The sequence below is a fragment of the Leptonychotes weddellii genome, chromosome 8, assembly GCF_054177405.1.
Source record: "Leptonychotes weddellii isolate Sample4059 chromosome 8, ASM5417740v2, whole genome shotgun sequence".
Lineage (NCBI taxonomy): Eukaryota > Metazoa > Chordata > Mammalia > Carnivora > Phocidae > Leptonychotes > Leptonychotes weddellii.
Window position 1 is genome coordinate 27523481 of NC_138376.1, and position 15199 is coordinate 27538679.

Here is a 15199-nt window from a genome sequence, read left to right on the forward strand (position 1 = left end):
CCCCCCACGCGCCCCCAGCACACAACCCCCGAGGACCCAACCCGAGCCCACAGCGCCTCGTGAACACGCCCAAGCCGACTTGGAGGTCTCGGGTCTGAGTCACACAGAAGGACCACCCTCGTCGGCATTCCCCCCCGCCCAGTCCCTCACACCCCGGCGCGCCGGCCGCCCGGTCTCCCCGCCTGACACACCGACGCCCGTCGTCTCTGCGTAACTTGTTATGCTCCAGCTCGAGCCCTTGACCCAAAAACCTCCGAGAAACAGAGAGCCGCAGAGCCGGCCTCGGGCGGCCTTTGATGGCTTTGTTATTGTTTGGGTTTGAATCGATACGCCCCTCCCCATCCTTCCTCCCTCGCCGCTCGACACCCAGCTCCCGCCTCCACTCACGCCCCGCGCCCCTCCCCCTCCATTTTGGCGCCTTTTCCTTCCCGCCACGTCGTGGAGGCGTAGAGACCATTCTGACCGCGAAGGCGGGGCGGGGCGTGGGCGTGGCGCGCCGCGTTATGCAGATCAGTCGGCTTCTGGTTGGCTGGAGACGGGCCGGCGGGGGCGGGGCCGGGGCGCGGCGACTGAGCGCGCGGGGCGGGGGCCGAGGGGAGGCGCCCTGTCCCGCCGCTTCCCCACCCCCTCTCCTCCCTCCTCGGGCCCGGCAGCCCGGCTCCCCGCCTAGGCCTCCCGGAGAGGCCCCGCCCCATCCCCGCCCGCCCGCGCGCCCCCCCACCCGCCGGCGCGCTCCGCCCCTTTACTCCTGGCGGCTGGGCGAGCCGGGCGTCTGCTGCAGCGGCCGCGGTGGCGGAGGAGGCCCGAGAGGACTTGGCGGCAGCGGCGGCGGCGGCGGCGGCGGCGGGACCGGCAGAAGCAGCAGCAGCTACAAGCTCCCAGTGCCGCGGCGCTGCCGGACGAGCCCCACGAGCCGCCCACCCCGCCGCCCTCGGCGCTCCCTGACCCCACCGGCGTGTCCGCCAGCCGCCAGCCCCGGCAGCGCCCCCAGTCGTCCTCCGACTCGCCCTCGGCCTTCCGCGCCAGCCGCAGCCGCAGCCGCAACGCCACCCGCAGCCTCAGCGCCAGCCTTAGGCACAGCCACCGGCACAACCCTAGCCCCAGCTCCTGCTGCAGCTCCTCCAGACACAGTTCCTACGCCGACACCCTGGAGGTGGGGATGCTCTTGTCCAAAATCAACTCGCTTGCCCACCTGCGCGCCGCGCCCTGCAACGACCTGCACGCCACCAAGCTGGCGCCCGGTGAGCGCCCCCCCCCCAGCCCGAGGTGGCGAGGCGGCTGGACCCCTAGGGTGAGAGCTGGGGGTTCGCGGGCCGGCACTGAGTCCCCTGTGCCTCCCCTTTCCTAGGCAAGGAGAAGGAGCCCCTGGAGTCGCAGTACCAGGTGGGCCCGCTACTGGGCAGCGGCGGCTTTGGCTCGGTCTACTCAGGCATCCGTGTCGCCGACAACTTGCCGGTGAGTGGGCGCCCCGCCGTGGGGAGGGCGCGCTGGGCAGGGGGGCGCCTGGGTGTGCTTTGGCCCTGGCGAGAGGATCTCATGGAGACTTTGGGGGGGGGGGTTTCAGGTGGCCATCAAGCACGTGGAGAAGGACCGGATTTCCGACTGGGGAGAACTGGTGAGTGCCCTGGAGGGAGCGACCCCTAGGATGGGTGGGACGAGGGGCACCCTCCGACTCCCGCACTAAGGCAGCCCCCTCGCCCCTGCAGCCCAATGGCACCCGAGTGCCCATGGAAGTGGTCCTGCTGAAGAAGGTGAGCTCGGGCTTCTCCGGCGTCATCAGGCTCTTGGACTGGTTCGAGAGGCCCGACAGTTTCGTCTTGATCCTGGAGAGGCCCGAGCCGGTGCAAGACCTCTTCGACTTTATCACGGAAAGGGGGGCCCTGCAGGAGGAGCTGGCCCGCAGCTTCTTCTGGCAGGTGTTGGAGGCTGTGCGACACTGCCACAGTTGCGGGGTGCTCCACCGCGACATCAAGGACGAGAACATCCTCATCGACCTCAATCGCGGCGAGCTCAAGCTCATCGACTTCGGGTCGGGGGCGCTGCTCAAGGACACCGTCTACACGGACTTCGACGGTGAGCCAGGCCTGGGGGGGAGCTGCCGGGGGGGAGGATCTGCCCAGGTGACTTGGCCTTGCCTGGAGGCCTCGGCCGGCTTCCCTCTCCGGCCCTTTGTAAAGGTCATCGGGCCGTCTGGCTCGATGCTAGCAGGGGTGGGGCGAAGGAGAGCTTCCCAGCGTAGTAGAGCCGGAGATTTCCAGCCAGCTGAACCTGTCATGTTTCTGGCATGATTTTATTTTTTAAGTGGAATTCAGTGGGTTCCAAGCTTTCCCGATGAATAAGAGGTTGTGGGCAACCGGCCGTAGCCCAGATTTCTGAAGTCTGACCCAGTTTCCCCGCCAGTAAAAGGATGGGGGGTGGGAGAGGGCGGGAGAGATGAAAATTGATGCCGGTTTTGTAATTTTTGTTTTGTGTTCTAAAGGAGTTTTCTGTAAGGTTAGTTTGTAGAGCTGCAGTTTTTCTCCCCTTTGATCTAGGGACGGAGAAAGGAATAGAAACAGTTTCACTAAATATTTTTGTTGAGCTTTTTCTTTTATTTATTTTCTGGCGTTGAGGGGTGAGGGAGTCGGGAATGAATGTTGTGAAATAAGATCTCTTGCTGGTTTTGAAAATTAGTTGGGTGTCTCTGCAGAGAGGATGAACAACCTATCCTAGGGAGGGGCTTGGAGCGGGTTCTTTCAGAAAAGATGGAATAGAGAGCCTGAGATCAAAGCAAAGGAGGGTGGGTCGTCATCTGAGCGGCTTAACCTAACAAACGACAGCCTTTCAAAACTTGTGACTGGGGCTTGTGGTTTGTGTTTATTTGCCCTTGGAGGACGCTGGGTTGGGCTGCATTTTTTTGTATTTAACAGTTAATGGCTGGCCGGGTCCTCCCTTGTTTTTTCCTCCGAGTCTTTGCTGCCCCCTGGTGAGCACAAGCGGGATGGCCCCCACTTTTTTTTTTTTTTTTACAACCCAAAGTTTGTAAACAGGAATCACGTGGTCTGAAACCCGCTCTGCAGCTCTACCTTTCCAGTGAGGGGAAGAGAGAGGGTGTGGGTATCTGCTTCTGCACGCATAGGGTGGGGAGGAAGCCTCCTAAAGGGCACCCTGACTTAAGATACAGTATATTGTGTAAGTGCCCTCGACTGGATCGTATCTGAGAGGAGATCTCACCCAGGCACCTGGGCCACCTTAATGCAGTTTAAGGATAGTCTGTGGGATACCTCCCTTGACTGTGTGTAGACATTCATCCCTTCATCCCATTGTGGGTGGTCCTAACAAATACACGCCTCAGGCTTTGGGTTTGTGGCCAGCCCTGTTTGTTTCTTGGAGCAGTTTTATAAAGAATTTTGGTTTATGGTCTGGACCAGTAGGGAGGTGGGTGGGTAAGCTATGGGTTGGAGAGATGCTATAAGCCACTCATCCACTCCTTTTAGCCTACGGGGAAAATGAAGTTAGCACAGCTCCTGTCCTGGGAGAAGTAGAGGGGTGTTCTGTTCTGTTTTAAGGAGTCGTCAATCAGTATACCACTGAGTATGTGAGTTGCTTTGTTTTATTTTTGCTACAAGTGTGTTCTCCTTTTCTGTTCCCCCGGCTCCCAGGGACCCGAGTGTATAGTCCTCCAGAGTGGATCCGCTACCATCGCTACCATGGCAGGTCGGCGGCCGTCTGGTCTCTGGGGATCCTGCTGTATGACATGGTCTGTGGAGATATTCCTTTTGAGCATGATGAGGAGATCATCAGGGGCCAAGTTTTCTTCAGGCAGAGGGTCTCTTCAGGTAACTTGGGAAGCCCCCTGTTGAGGAGAAGGAGGAATCACAAGGCAGTTAGTCCTCAGGGGACAGTCTCTGAATTCTGGAGAGCATCACCTCTCCAGGGGATGCCACAGCTCTTGGCTTAGCAGTCCTAGGCCAATGAATCTGGAGCGCTGGCCCTCAGGAATTGAATGGTTTGCACTTACGTGTTCTTTGAGAGGTCAGAGAAAGAGCATGTGTGAGGATATTAAGAAAAGACCCAGCTCGTTTCAATGAAAGGTCTTTTGTTGTTGTTTTTTTTGAAGTACCAACAGTCCCTATCCCTCAACTCCTGGTTGTTTTGCCAGGGAGTGAAAAGTTTAGGGTTCTTTGAGCCTTCTCCCTTAAGGCAGACTCTCTAAATATTGCGGTTCCAGTGACCTCATTGTGGGTGGTGTTCATATTTGTAAGTTGTAGGTGAATTGAATCACCTCATCATGCTCACTGATGTCTCATCAAAATCCCTTGTCATCATTCTTCCTATTTCTAGTGAGTGGGTGTCGTGGGAAAGGCCCCAGCTATTGAAGTTTGAAAACCACAGGTTTAAGAGGGGAGCTTTTTTTTTTTTAGCTGAAAGCAGATTGGAGGATCCAGATCTTATTACCTTTCCATTGAATTAATAAGAGTTCTAGAAGTTCCTGGTCTCTCTTGGACCCCAGACTTGTGGGCCCCTGGGAAGCAAATAAGCAAGACCTTTGCATTGCAAAAACAAGTTGAGTCATACATAACCTCTGTCTTGTTTTCTGCAGAGTGTCAGCATCTCATTAGATGGTGCTTGGCCCTAAGACCATCAGATCGGCCATCCTTCGAAGAAATCCAGAACCATCCATGGATGCAAGATGTCCTCCTGCCCCAGGAAACAGCTGAGATCCATCTGCACAGCCTGTCACCAGGACCCAGCAAATAGCAGCTTTTCTGGCAGGTTCTCCCCTCCCCCGTCAGACCCTCGAGGGAGGGGAAGCTTCTGTTTCCAGCTTCCCGAGTACCAGTGACACTTCTCGTCCAAGCAGGACAGTGCTTGATAACAGGAACATTTACAACTCATTCCAGACCCCAGGCCCCTGGAGGTTGCCTCCCAACAGTTGGTGGGGAGAGACTCCACTCCAGGTGTCGTAGGCCTCAAATCCCCCCGTAGATGCTCTCTCCTTCTCACAGACGTCCAGCATTGCTGGGCTCTGCAAACTCCCGGGGGTGGGGGTGGGGGGGTCAGAACCCTGCCATGGAACTGTTCCCTTCATCACGAGTTCTGCTGAATGCCGCGATGGGTCGGGTAGGGGGAAAACGGGTTGGGGTGGGATAGGACTAGCACCATTTTTAAGTCCCTGTCACCTCTTCCGACTCTTCTGAGTGCCTTCTGTGGGGACTCCGGCTGTGCTGGGAGAAATACTTGAACTTGCCTCTTTTACCTGCTGCTTCTCCAAAAATCTGCCTGGGTTTGGTTCCCTATTTTTCTCTCCTGTCCCCCTCCCCCCATCCTTTATATGAAAGGTGCCATGGAAGAGGCTACAGGGCCAAACGCTGAGCCACCTGACCTTTTTTTCTGCCTCCTCTAGTAAAACTCCGAGTGAACTGGTCTTCCTTTTTGGTTTTTACTTAACTGTTTCAAAGCCAAGACCTCACACACACACACACACAAAATGCACAAACAATGCAAATACAACAGAAAAACTGTAAATGTGTGTACAGTTGGCATGGTAGTGTACAAAAGGATTGTAGTTGATCTAATCTTTTTTAATTTTGCCTTTAAGTTATTTTACCTGTTTTTGTTTTGTTTTTTTTTTGTTGTTTTTGGTGGTGTTTTTTTTTTTTTTTTTTTTTGGAAAAGATGCGCATTCTAACCTGGAGGTCAACGTTATGTATTTATTTATTTATTTATTTGGTTCCCTTCCTGCTCCAAGCTTCCACGGCTGCTGCCATAGTTTTCTTTCCTCCTTTCCTCCTCTGACTTGGGGACCTTTCGGGGAGGGCTCGCTCTGTTAGGGTGACGGGTGACGGGACTCAGGCAGGACAGCTGCTACAGCTCCCTGACAGCCGCGGGGGGGCCCCTCACCGACTTCCCCCAAGCGGGGGCAGGTTCCGTGGGGCGCGGGGGTGGGCATCGCTGACTGGTGTATATAGCATAGATATATGAAAAGCAATTCTGGATGGTGTGCCTTCCGGATCCTCTCTGGGGCTGTGTTTTGAGCAGTATGTAGCCTGCTGGTTTTATCTGAGTGAAATACTGTACAGGGGATTAAAAGAGATCTTATTTTTTTTTTTTTATACTTGGCGTTTTTTGAATAAAAACCTTTTGTCTTAACTTGTGGCTCTTAAGTGTTGTCCGTGCAGAGGTGTGCTCATTTACTGAACACTTGGGAAGCGCCTACAGAACTTGAAGCCCAAATCTGGTTTCCTTCAACAGGTCTCCTGGGATAGCCACCTTTCTGAAGTAAAGATGTGGCCAAAGGGTAGGAGTGGGGGGCAATCTTGGATGGACAGAATTGGGCCCCCGGGTTCCAACCTCTGTTGCCCCCATGCAAATTCTAGAGCTGCGCTAACAGGAAGTGTGACCGTTCCCCGGTTGCGCTGGGCACCTTTCATGGGAGAGCCACTTATGACTAGGGGCAGTGGAACTAGAGAACATTGCCATCACTGCGGAAAGTTCTATTGGAAAGGGCTGACCTAGAAATAGCCAACAGCTCTATTGCTAAACTGACGAAGCTTCCTGCTGCCGTCTCTCCTAGCAGCAAGACATTTTGGGCACGTGCATGTGACACGACACATGTTAAAAGCTTACTGAGAAACCAGATAACCTGTATTACTCTCAGTTCCCGATTCAAGTTCCCTTCACCTTTAGTGTGGGGTTGGGTCATTAATAGATGGGTGGAAATGTTTTTGACCTAAGCAGACCTGGGTTTTCCCCCTCCATTTGCTTTACAGACCTTAGAATGGGAGTAGATGAAATGTTAGCTCTGCCGTCTTCCTACTGCTTGTGCTGGGATCAGTATTTTTAGTCTGATTTCTCTGCAGGAATCTTGAAGGCCCTTGTCCTTTTTGTGAGTTTAATTTTTTTGAAGTTGACCCTACCCCTAATGTGGGGCTCCCAACTCACAAGACCAAGAGTCTCATGCTCTACCGATTCAGCCAGCCAGGCGCCCCTGTGAGAGTTTAAGTTTAAACTGGGTGGCAGAACCCGAATCCACTTAGTGCACATGGCCTAAATACATCCTGCTAGGCAGCATGCTGGAGCGTCTGCTGCTGTTAATTTGCATATTAAGTATTAGTAAATTTTTTTTCCCCCCTAAATAAGCCTCAGCAGCAGTTCTAACATTCTTCCTTGCCTCGTGGGTCATCACGTGCGCCCTCCCCTCGGTGCACGCACACACCCTCGGGACACTGGTCAGAGGCTGTCTTGTCAGGTTGCTGGAGGGGGCCAGGTCACAATAACTTCTCACTCATTGTCTACCCTTAAGCCTGGACTCGGTCCCAAGCCCCAGGCAGGAGAGAAAGGAAGGATTTCTCGGTTTTGGGGGCTGATTTCCCGAGTTCCTCTTTTCTCCCCACCCCCACCCAAGCACACACACCAACTTCCAATCTCATGGAGCATGAGTGTTGTATGCCTCATCCTTTCCAGTAAAGTTGACACTTGAACACTTAAAAGTTGCTCCAAACTTCTAACGAAATCTTGCAAAGCCCCACCCATCTCTCCCTTGAAGTGAATTTCTGGCAGTTTCCCCATCCTCTTGAGACTGCTAGGGGTGATGGAAGACAGTGTCTCTTTGAAGAAATAACATATTGTGCTCCTAATGAGTGCAGGATATGAGGGGTTGTATGGGAAGGGTGAAAGCACATTTAGTCTCTTGTCACTGGCAGCTGACAATCTAGTGTGGAAAGGGAGTCGATGACTAAGACGCCTATGGCCACAGGAATACTGGGGGTGTGGAGGGGGGAGCGATGGTTATGAGCATTGGCTTGGGATTCACTCTTAAGCTTTGATTCTACCACCATTGCCTGGATCCCTTGGACAAGTTCCTAGACCCCCTGAGACTAATCTCTAGAGATATTCCTTGATTGGATTTTTAGGAAGATGGAATTAAATAATGGGTGTATTACTTGCAAACAAACACTATCATCTCCTGATTAGGGTTGCATATAGCTGTGGTCAAAGTACCGAGATGGAATGGGCAATAAATTTCCAGAGTCAGGGTAGTGGGTCATTACCTCTGGGGAGGAGGAAGGGAGGCCATGATTTGGGGATGGGTATCTGCACAGGGGTCTTTGATTATTTGGGCAATACTTTTATTTCAGAGGCTAGATGATAAAGATTAAGGTGTTTGCATTATTCCTTTTTTTTTTTTTAAGTTGGCTCAAGCCCAATGTGGGGCTTGAACTCACGACCCCGAGATCAAGAGTCTCATGTTCTACCAACTGAGCCATGCAAGCACCCCGATAAATTTTTAAAAAGTAACGAACAAATTTGTGTTTATCATATAGGAGGCAAGAGATGGAGTTATTACTGCCCTTGGCTGAGGTGATCTGGGAAGGCTTCGAAGAGGAAGCACCATTTCACCTGGCTCTGAAGGATGCGCCTCTGAAGGATGTTCATCTGTAAAGTGAGGCACTGAACATGCAGATTGAGCTAAGAAATCCAGAGAGGCCAGGTTTTTTCCCCATTAAACCAAGGATCAGCAAACTATGGCCTACTGACGGAGTCTGGCCCAGTACCTGGGTTTGTACAGCCCACAAGCTAAGACTGGGTTATAAATATATATATATATATATTTTAAGATTTTATTTATTTATTTGACAGAGACACAGCGAGAGAGGAAACATAAGCAGGGGGAGCGGGAGAGGGAGAAGCAGGCTTCCCGCCGAGCAGGGAGCCCGATGCAGGGCTCAATCCCAGGACCTCCGGATCATGACCGGAGCCAAAGGCAGTCGCTTAACGACTGAGCCACCCAGGCACCCCTGGGTTTATATATATATTTTTTTTTTGGGGGGGGTTATATTTTTAAATGGTTGAAAAACGATGGAACGAAGAGTAGTATTTTGTCACATGTAAAGGTGACATGAAATGTAATTGTCAGCATTCATAAATAAAGCTCATCCATTTACGTGTGGTCTAAGGCAGCTCTCGTGCTACGATGGCAGAGCTGAGTAGTCGTGACAAAGGCCTTATGTCTGGTGAAGCCCAAAATATTTACTATCTAGCGCATGCAGAAAAAGTTTGCTAACCCTGCAGTGGACCTACATTTTTCATAACACTTAGGGATAATAAGTTACCGTTCATTCAGTACCTACTATGTGCCCAGCTCTGTTCTGCATGCTAATCTTACAACTCTCCATGAGGTAGATACTACTTATTCCCATTTTACAGATGGGGAAAACTGAAGTGCAGAACAGTTAAGTACCATGTCAAAGGTCACAAAGAAGTGGCCAGGTCAGAATTTGGACCCAGGCAGTCCATGTTCATTACCACTCTGTTAGACTGCCACTTAAAAAAAGAAAATGTTTGTGTAGCTTAGTCATCTCAAGGTTCCTTCGGGGCCCAGGATTTGGAGGTCAAGGCAGTTCTTCCCCAGATTTCAGAGTCGGGTAAGCAGTTCTGTTCGGTGGAAATAGTCATTGTTGGCTCTAGTGAGCTACCCTTCACTTGAGCCTGGGTGGGGAGGAAGAGTTGGAGGCGGTAAAGGGAGGAGAAAGAGGAGGGGGAGGAGGGCGGGTTCGGGGTGGGGCGGGGGCACATTTCTTGTAAATGTTGCTCAGCTCCTTCAACTGCTCGGCTGGTTCTTGGAAACCCTCACCACAAAGGACCTATCGACAACAGTGTTAAAGCAGATATGGCCTCATCCCCTAGTTCACTTCCTGCCCAGCCTTGCGCTAGTAACCCCGATTGCCAAGAGCAAGGTTGCAGTGACCCCTCAGCATCGCTGTGGGAGGAAGTGCAAAAAATATGCAGAACTGGGGTCAAGCTGAGGGGACAGTCTTTATTTTTATTTATCATTAACAGGATGTCCAAAGTACAGAATTGGATTAATCGTAATCCTTGGTTCGTGATATATTCTCAGGGTCCAAGCATGGCCTCCTGTTATCATTAGATTTCATTCTACTGGGTGAGCCCCCCACCCAACTCGAGAAGCAGACATCCATCTATCTAGATGATCCTCTCTTCGTCCAGTCCTCACCTTTCCCCAATGCATTTCACCATCCTAAATTTTGTGTTTAGCATTCTCTTACCTCTCCTTAAAATTTTTCTATGTTATGGGCACATGTTCCAAAATTATGTAATGTCGAGTTTTAGTTGTTCTTGAACTTTATTCAAAGAGTATCATAAAGTGATCTGGAACTTGCTCTTTTCACTCAACATAATGTTACAAAGACTCATGTGCGGTGTAGCACGTGGTTTGTTTTCACTCTAGAATATTCCATTTTATGGACAGGCCTTTGGATTGTGGTCAGTGGCGGCCACTCTTTTTTTGTTGTTTGTATGTTTTTTGTGTGTTTGTGTTTGTTTTGTTTTTTAAGCAGGCTCCATGCCCAGCGTGGAGCCCAACACAGGGCTTGAACTCACGACCCTGAGATCAAAACCTGAGCTGGTATCAGGAGTCGGGTGCTTATCTGACTGAGTCACCCAGGTGCCCCCAGTGGAGGCCGCTCTTTAGGGGAGCCCTGGCTTAAATCACTTAGGCAGCACACACAGCTAGGTGTAGCCCTTGCCGTATACCCCAAGGTGAAAGCCAGTGACCGTGTAGCCATTCCAGATTTATCCATGGAGCATCGACTATTGTACCTGGCACCATGTTGAGAACTCCTTTCTTATGCATAAGTAGCTAGAACTGGGCTTCCCTCACTGGCCCCCTTCAGGGTTCAACATGATGCCAGCAAATAGACCAGCGTCACAGCGAAGCCAAGATCTGATGTTGCGTGGGATCCCTGTGAGATCTCTGGATCTAGCTGTGGCTGTTGTGCGTGTGGTGTGATGTGTGTACGATGTGTGTGTGGTGTGTGTGGGGGTGGACAGTGTATACGTGGTGTGTGTGTGTCTGGCGTGGTGCAGGGATGAGGACATGGTGTGGTGGCGTAGGTGTGCAAATGTGTATCTCTGGTGTGTGTGCTAAAGCGTGGTGGTGTATATGTGTTTGTGTGGGTGTGTTGGCGTGTACATATAGTGCGGTGTGTGTGTGGTGTGTATGTGTACGGATATGTGTGTGCTGCTGTACACACACACTCGTTCTCGGAGCTGCTACCTGCTTACCCCACCTGGACGAGAGTCCTGTTTCTCCACTCCGTGGCCTGGTTGCCTCCTGGATCTACTTCTGCCCTGAATCTCTCTTCTGCCCGGCTCCTTTCTCTCACCTCTCTCCATCTCTTATCTCCTGCCTGATCTCCAACTCACACCCCCTCCAGAGCCACCCAGCCAATTCTCTCCATTCTTCCCAGCTCCTCCTCCACATGGCTCATCTCAATACACCTTTGAGATCCATCCTTGCAATCTCCATAAAGCTGCTGGCCCCCCCTCCTCCTTGAGACTCCTCCTCTGGTTTCATAACCCCTGGTTTGCCTCCGACCTCTCGGCCCCTTCCGCCCAGTTTCCTCTCACTCTCCTTGCCTTTAAACTGGGGTGTTCTTGGGGCATCTGGGTGACTCAGTCTGTTAAGTGTCTGCCTTCGGCTCGGGTCATGGTCCCAGAGTCCTGGGATCGAGCCCCGCATCGGGCTCCCTGCTCCACAGGAAGACTGCTTCTCCCTCTCCCACTCCCCCTGCTTGTGTTCCCTCTCTCGCTGTGTCTCTCTGTCAAATAAATAAATAAAGTCTTAAAAAATATATATTTAAAAAAATTTTTTTAAAAACCTGGGGTGTTCTTTCCCTTCCTCACCGCCCCCCCCCAACCCCCTCAGGTCAGGACCCTGGCAGGAAGCAGATGGCGTGCACGCTTGCGTAATGTGAGGAGAGGGTGAAAAAGAGCAATTCACAGAGGTGTGGGGCGGGTGTTGGGAAAGGCGCACTGCGGTAGCCCGGGGCTAGTGACAGGGGGAGAATTACCCACCTCAGACCCCAAGGGTAGAGAAGGGAGCCCCGCCAGCGTGGAGAAAGCCTGCCTGACAGGAGCTGTGACCTTCATTCGAGAAAAGTAGTCCGCCTGTGGTAACCCCACCCGGAAGGGGCCAGCGAAGTAAATACTGTGGCGGCTCTCTCTTTCCACCCTCTGATCTCCTACCAGGGCCTCCTGTTGGCTGAGCTCAAGTGCTGAGCTCGATGGAGCCACCAGAAGGCAGGGGAGTCTAATGTGGTGCAGTCCTCACAGGTCAGCCTCTGGGGGCACAGAGTTGGATGGAGAAGGCAAAGGGAAGAAGATTCAAGAAGATTCCAGACGTGGCAGGATTGTGCCTCGTCCCCAAGCTTCTCCGACCATCTTCTCCATGATGATTCCCAAGAATCCAGCACACACCTCCCTCTGAGCTCCAGGCCAGGGGATCGATAGCTTTCTAGATACAGTGCCAGGGGCTCCCAGGAGCCAGGCACCGAACATCACTCACGCGACTGCCGGAAAATGCCAGCCTCTGAACCCTATCCTGCCACAGCTCGCCTCTCAGATCCACTCATGAAGTTCCCAAGAGACACAGATGCGCACATATTTTCCAAGGGAAAACAGTTGTTTTTTTCCCCTGCTTATAAAGATGACACATGCTTTTTAGTAAAAATAATGGTATCAAGTGGGGGTGCCTGGGTGGCTCAGTTGGTTAAGCGACTGCCTTCGGCTCAGGTCATGATCCTGGAGTCCCGGGATCGAGTCCCGCATCCGGCTCCCTGCTCAGCAGGGAGTCTGCTTCTCCCTCTGACCCTCCTCCCTCTCATGCTCTCTCTCATTCTCTCTCTCTCAAATAAATAAATAAAATCTTTAAAAAAAAAAATAATGGTATCAAGTGGATTAAAGCTATGTGATGAAATCCTTTTTAACACATCCAGACATCATACATACATACCCATCCATCCATGAATGTATGTAAAATATTTGTATATATACACACATATTTTAGATTTATTTCTTTATTTTAGAGATAGAGGGTGGGTGAGGGGCAGAGGGAGAGGGAAAGAGTCTTTTTTTTTTTTTTAAAGATTTTATTTATTTATTTGACAGAGAGAGAGAGAGAGAGCAGGAACACAAGCAGGGGGAGTGGGAGAGGGAGAAGCAGGCTTCCCGCAGAGCAGGGACCCCGATGCGGGGCTTGATCCCAGGACCCTGGGATCATGACCCGTGCCGAAGGCAGGCGCTTAACGGACTGAGCCACCCAGGTGCCCCTTGGGAGACAGAGTCTTTTTTTAAAGATTTTTATTTATTTATTTGTCAGAGAGAGAGAGAGAGCACAAGCAGGGGGAGCAGCAGAGGGAGAGGGAGAAGCAGGCTCCTCACTGAGCAAGGAGCCCGATGTGGGACTCAATCCCAGGACCCTGGGATCATGACCTGGGCAAAGGCAGACCCTTAACGACTGAGCCACCCAGGCGTCCCGGGAGAGAGAGTCTTAAGCAGACTCCAGCTGAGCGCAGAGCCCAGTGCAGGGCTGGATCTCACGACCTGAGCTGAAACCAACAGTTGGATGCTCAGCTATGTATAGTTGAGCCACCCAGGCGCCCCTATATATACACACACATATTATCTATATATACTTCTACAGAACAGAGCTCAATTTCTGGTAACCTACCCGCCCCCCCCCCTCCAGTTAACAATGTACTGTTGAAAAGTTTCCATTTCAAGAACTATAGATAAATATAATCATTTTGATATGGCCATAATATGGAAGTACATTATTAATTTGTGTAATTTCCAATTTTCTACCATTATATATGAAATATTCTGTTCCCAAATAAGGCTTTGGGCAGAGATTAATTGTTTCCTAGGCCAATCCACTATCCTTTTCTTCCTTGGTAATAGAACCTCTGATTTTTAACTCATCATATGGCATTCCTTAATACATATATATATATATAATTATTATTATTATTATTATTATTATTATTATTTAAGATTTTATTTATTTATTTGAGACAGAGAGAATGAGAGAGACAGAGAGCACATGAGAGGGGGAGGGTCAGAGGGAGAAGCAGGCTCCCCGCCGAGCAGGGAGCCCGATGTGGGACTCGATCCCGGGACTCCAGGATCATGACCTGAGCCGAAGGCAGTCGCTTAACCGACTGAGCCACCCAGGCGCCCTATAATTATTATTATTTTTAAAAGATTTTATTTATTTATTTGAGAGACAAAGAGAGCATGAGCGGGTGGGGGTGGGCAGAGGGAGAAGCATACTCCCTGCTGAGCAGCAAACCCAATATGGGGCTCAATCCCAGGACCCCAAGAATATGACCCGAGCCAAAGGCAATCTCTTAACCTACTGAGCCACCCAGATGCCCCTATATTTTTAATTTAATTTAAAAAATTTTTAAAAAGATTTTATTTATTCATTAGAGAGAGAGAGTGAACAAGCAGGGGGAGAGGCAGAGGGAGAGGGAGAAGCAGACTCCCTGCCGAGCCAGGAACCCAAAGTGGGGTTCGATCCCAGGACCTGGAGATCATGACCTGAGCCAAAGGCAGATGCCCAGCCATCTGAGCCACCCAGGCGTCCCTAATTAAAACATTTTTTATGATTATTTTTAAAGGAGGCTCTCCACCCAATGTGGGGCTTGAACTCATGACCCCGAGATCGGGAGTCACATGCTCCACCAACTGAGCCAGCCAGATGCCCCAATATGACCTTCCTTAAGAAGGAGGACTAAGGGGCGCCTGGGTGGCTCAGTCGTTAAGCATCTGCCTTCGGCTCAGGTCATGGTCCCAGGGTCCTGGGATCGAGCCCTGCATCGGGCTCCCTGCTCAGTGAGGAGCCTGCTTCTCCCTCTCCCATTCCCCCTGCTTGTGTTCCCTCTCTCGCTGTGTCTCTCTCTGTCAAATAAATAAATAAAATCTTAAAAAAAAAAAAGAACACTTTAAAAAAAAAAAAAGGAGGACTAAATTCTTCAGATTTCCTTGCAGCTACCTGTGGGCACACAACAAAGTTATGTCCAATGAGCAGACTCCGGGAAAATTCCTTAAAAGACATCTGGTGTGCCCCTCCCCCGAGGAATGGAGGAACCATGTGACAAGATGGAGGATGAGGGTGGCAGGGAGGCAGGCAAGTAGACACACGTGACAGGCACCCTTCTCTAAGCCCTCATTGCTTTTATTTCACCAGAAAAATTCTTTTCCCTTTTAAGTTGGTGATTTGGGGAAAATGTGTGGTACTTTTAAGTAGAGTTTCATTGTGTCTTGGTGCCAGAGTCTATCTGCCTTCACATCCCTTGTGACACGTCCTTCCAACTTCATAGTACAAGTCAGTTAAAAAGAGAGATTTCTGGGA

At 51.1% G+C, this 15199-nt stretch overlaps 1 protein-coding gene across 1 annotated transcript; it reads left to right on the forward strand.

Annotated features, from left to right (window-relative positions):
- Positions 1 to 762: 762 nt before the first annotated feature.
- Positions 763 to 6132, forward strand: PIM1 (Pim-1 proto-oncogene, serine/threonine kinase). Its single transcript, XM_006734003.3, has 6 exons — positions 763 to 1241; positions 1349 to 1455; positions 1565 to 1615; positions 1707 to 2073; positions 3642 to 3818; positions 4583 to 6132. Exons 1-6 carry the CDS (start codon positions 1160 to 1162, stop codon positions 4738 to 4740), a joined length of 942 nt encoding a protein of 313 aa, XP_006734066.1. The 5' UTR covers positions 763 to 1159; the 3' UTR covers positions 4741 to 6132.
- The last annotated feature ends 9067 nt before the right edge of the window (positions 6133 to 15199 follow it).

Coding starts and splice junctions, on each gene's coding strand:
- PIM1 (XM_006734003.3), top strand. CDS start 1,160: ATGCTCTTGTCCAAAATCAACTCGCTTGCCCACCTGCGCGCCGCGCCC. Junction 1,242..1,348: donor CGCCACCAAGCTGGCGCCCG/GTGAGCGCCCCC, acceptor CCCCTTTCCTAG/GCAAGGAGAAGGAGCCCCTG. Junction 2,074..3,641: donor CGTCTACACGGACTTCGACG/GTGAGCCAGGCC, acceptor CCCGGCTCCCAG/GGACCCGAGTGTATAGTCCT.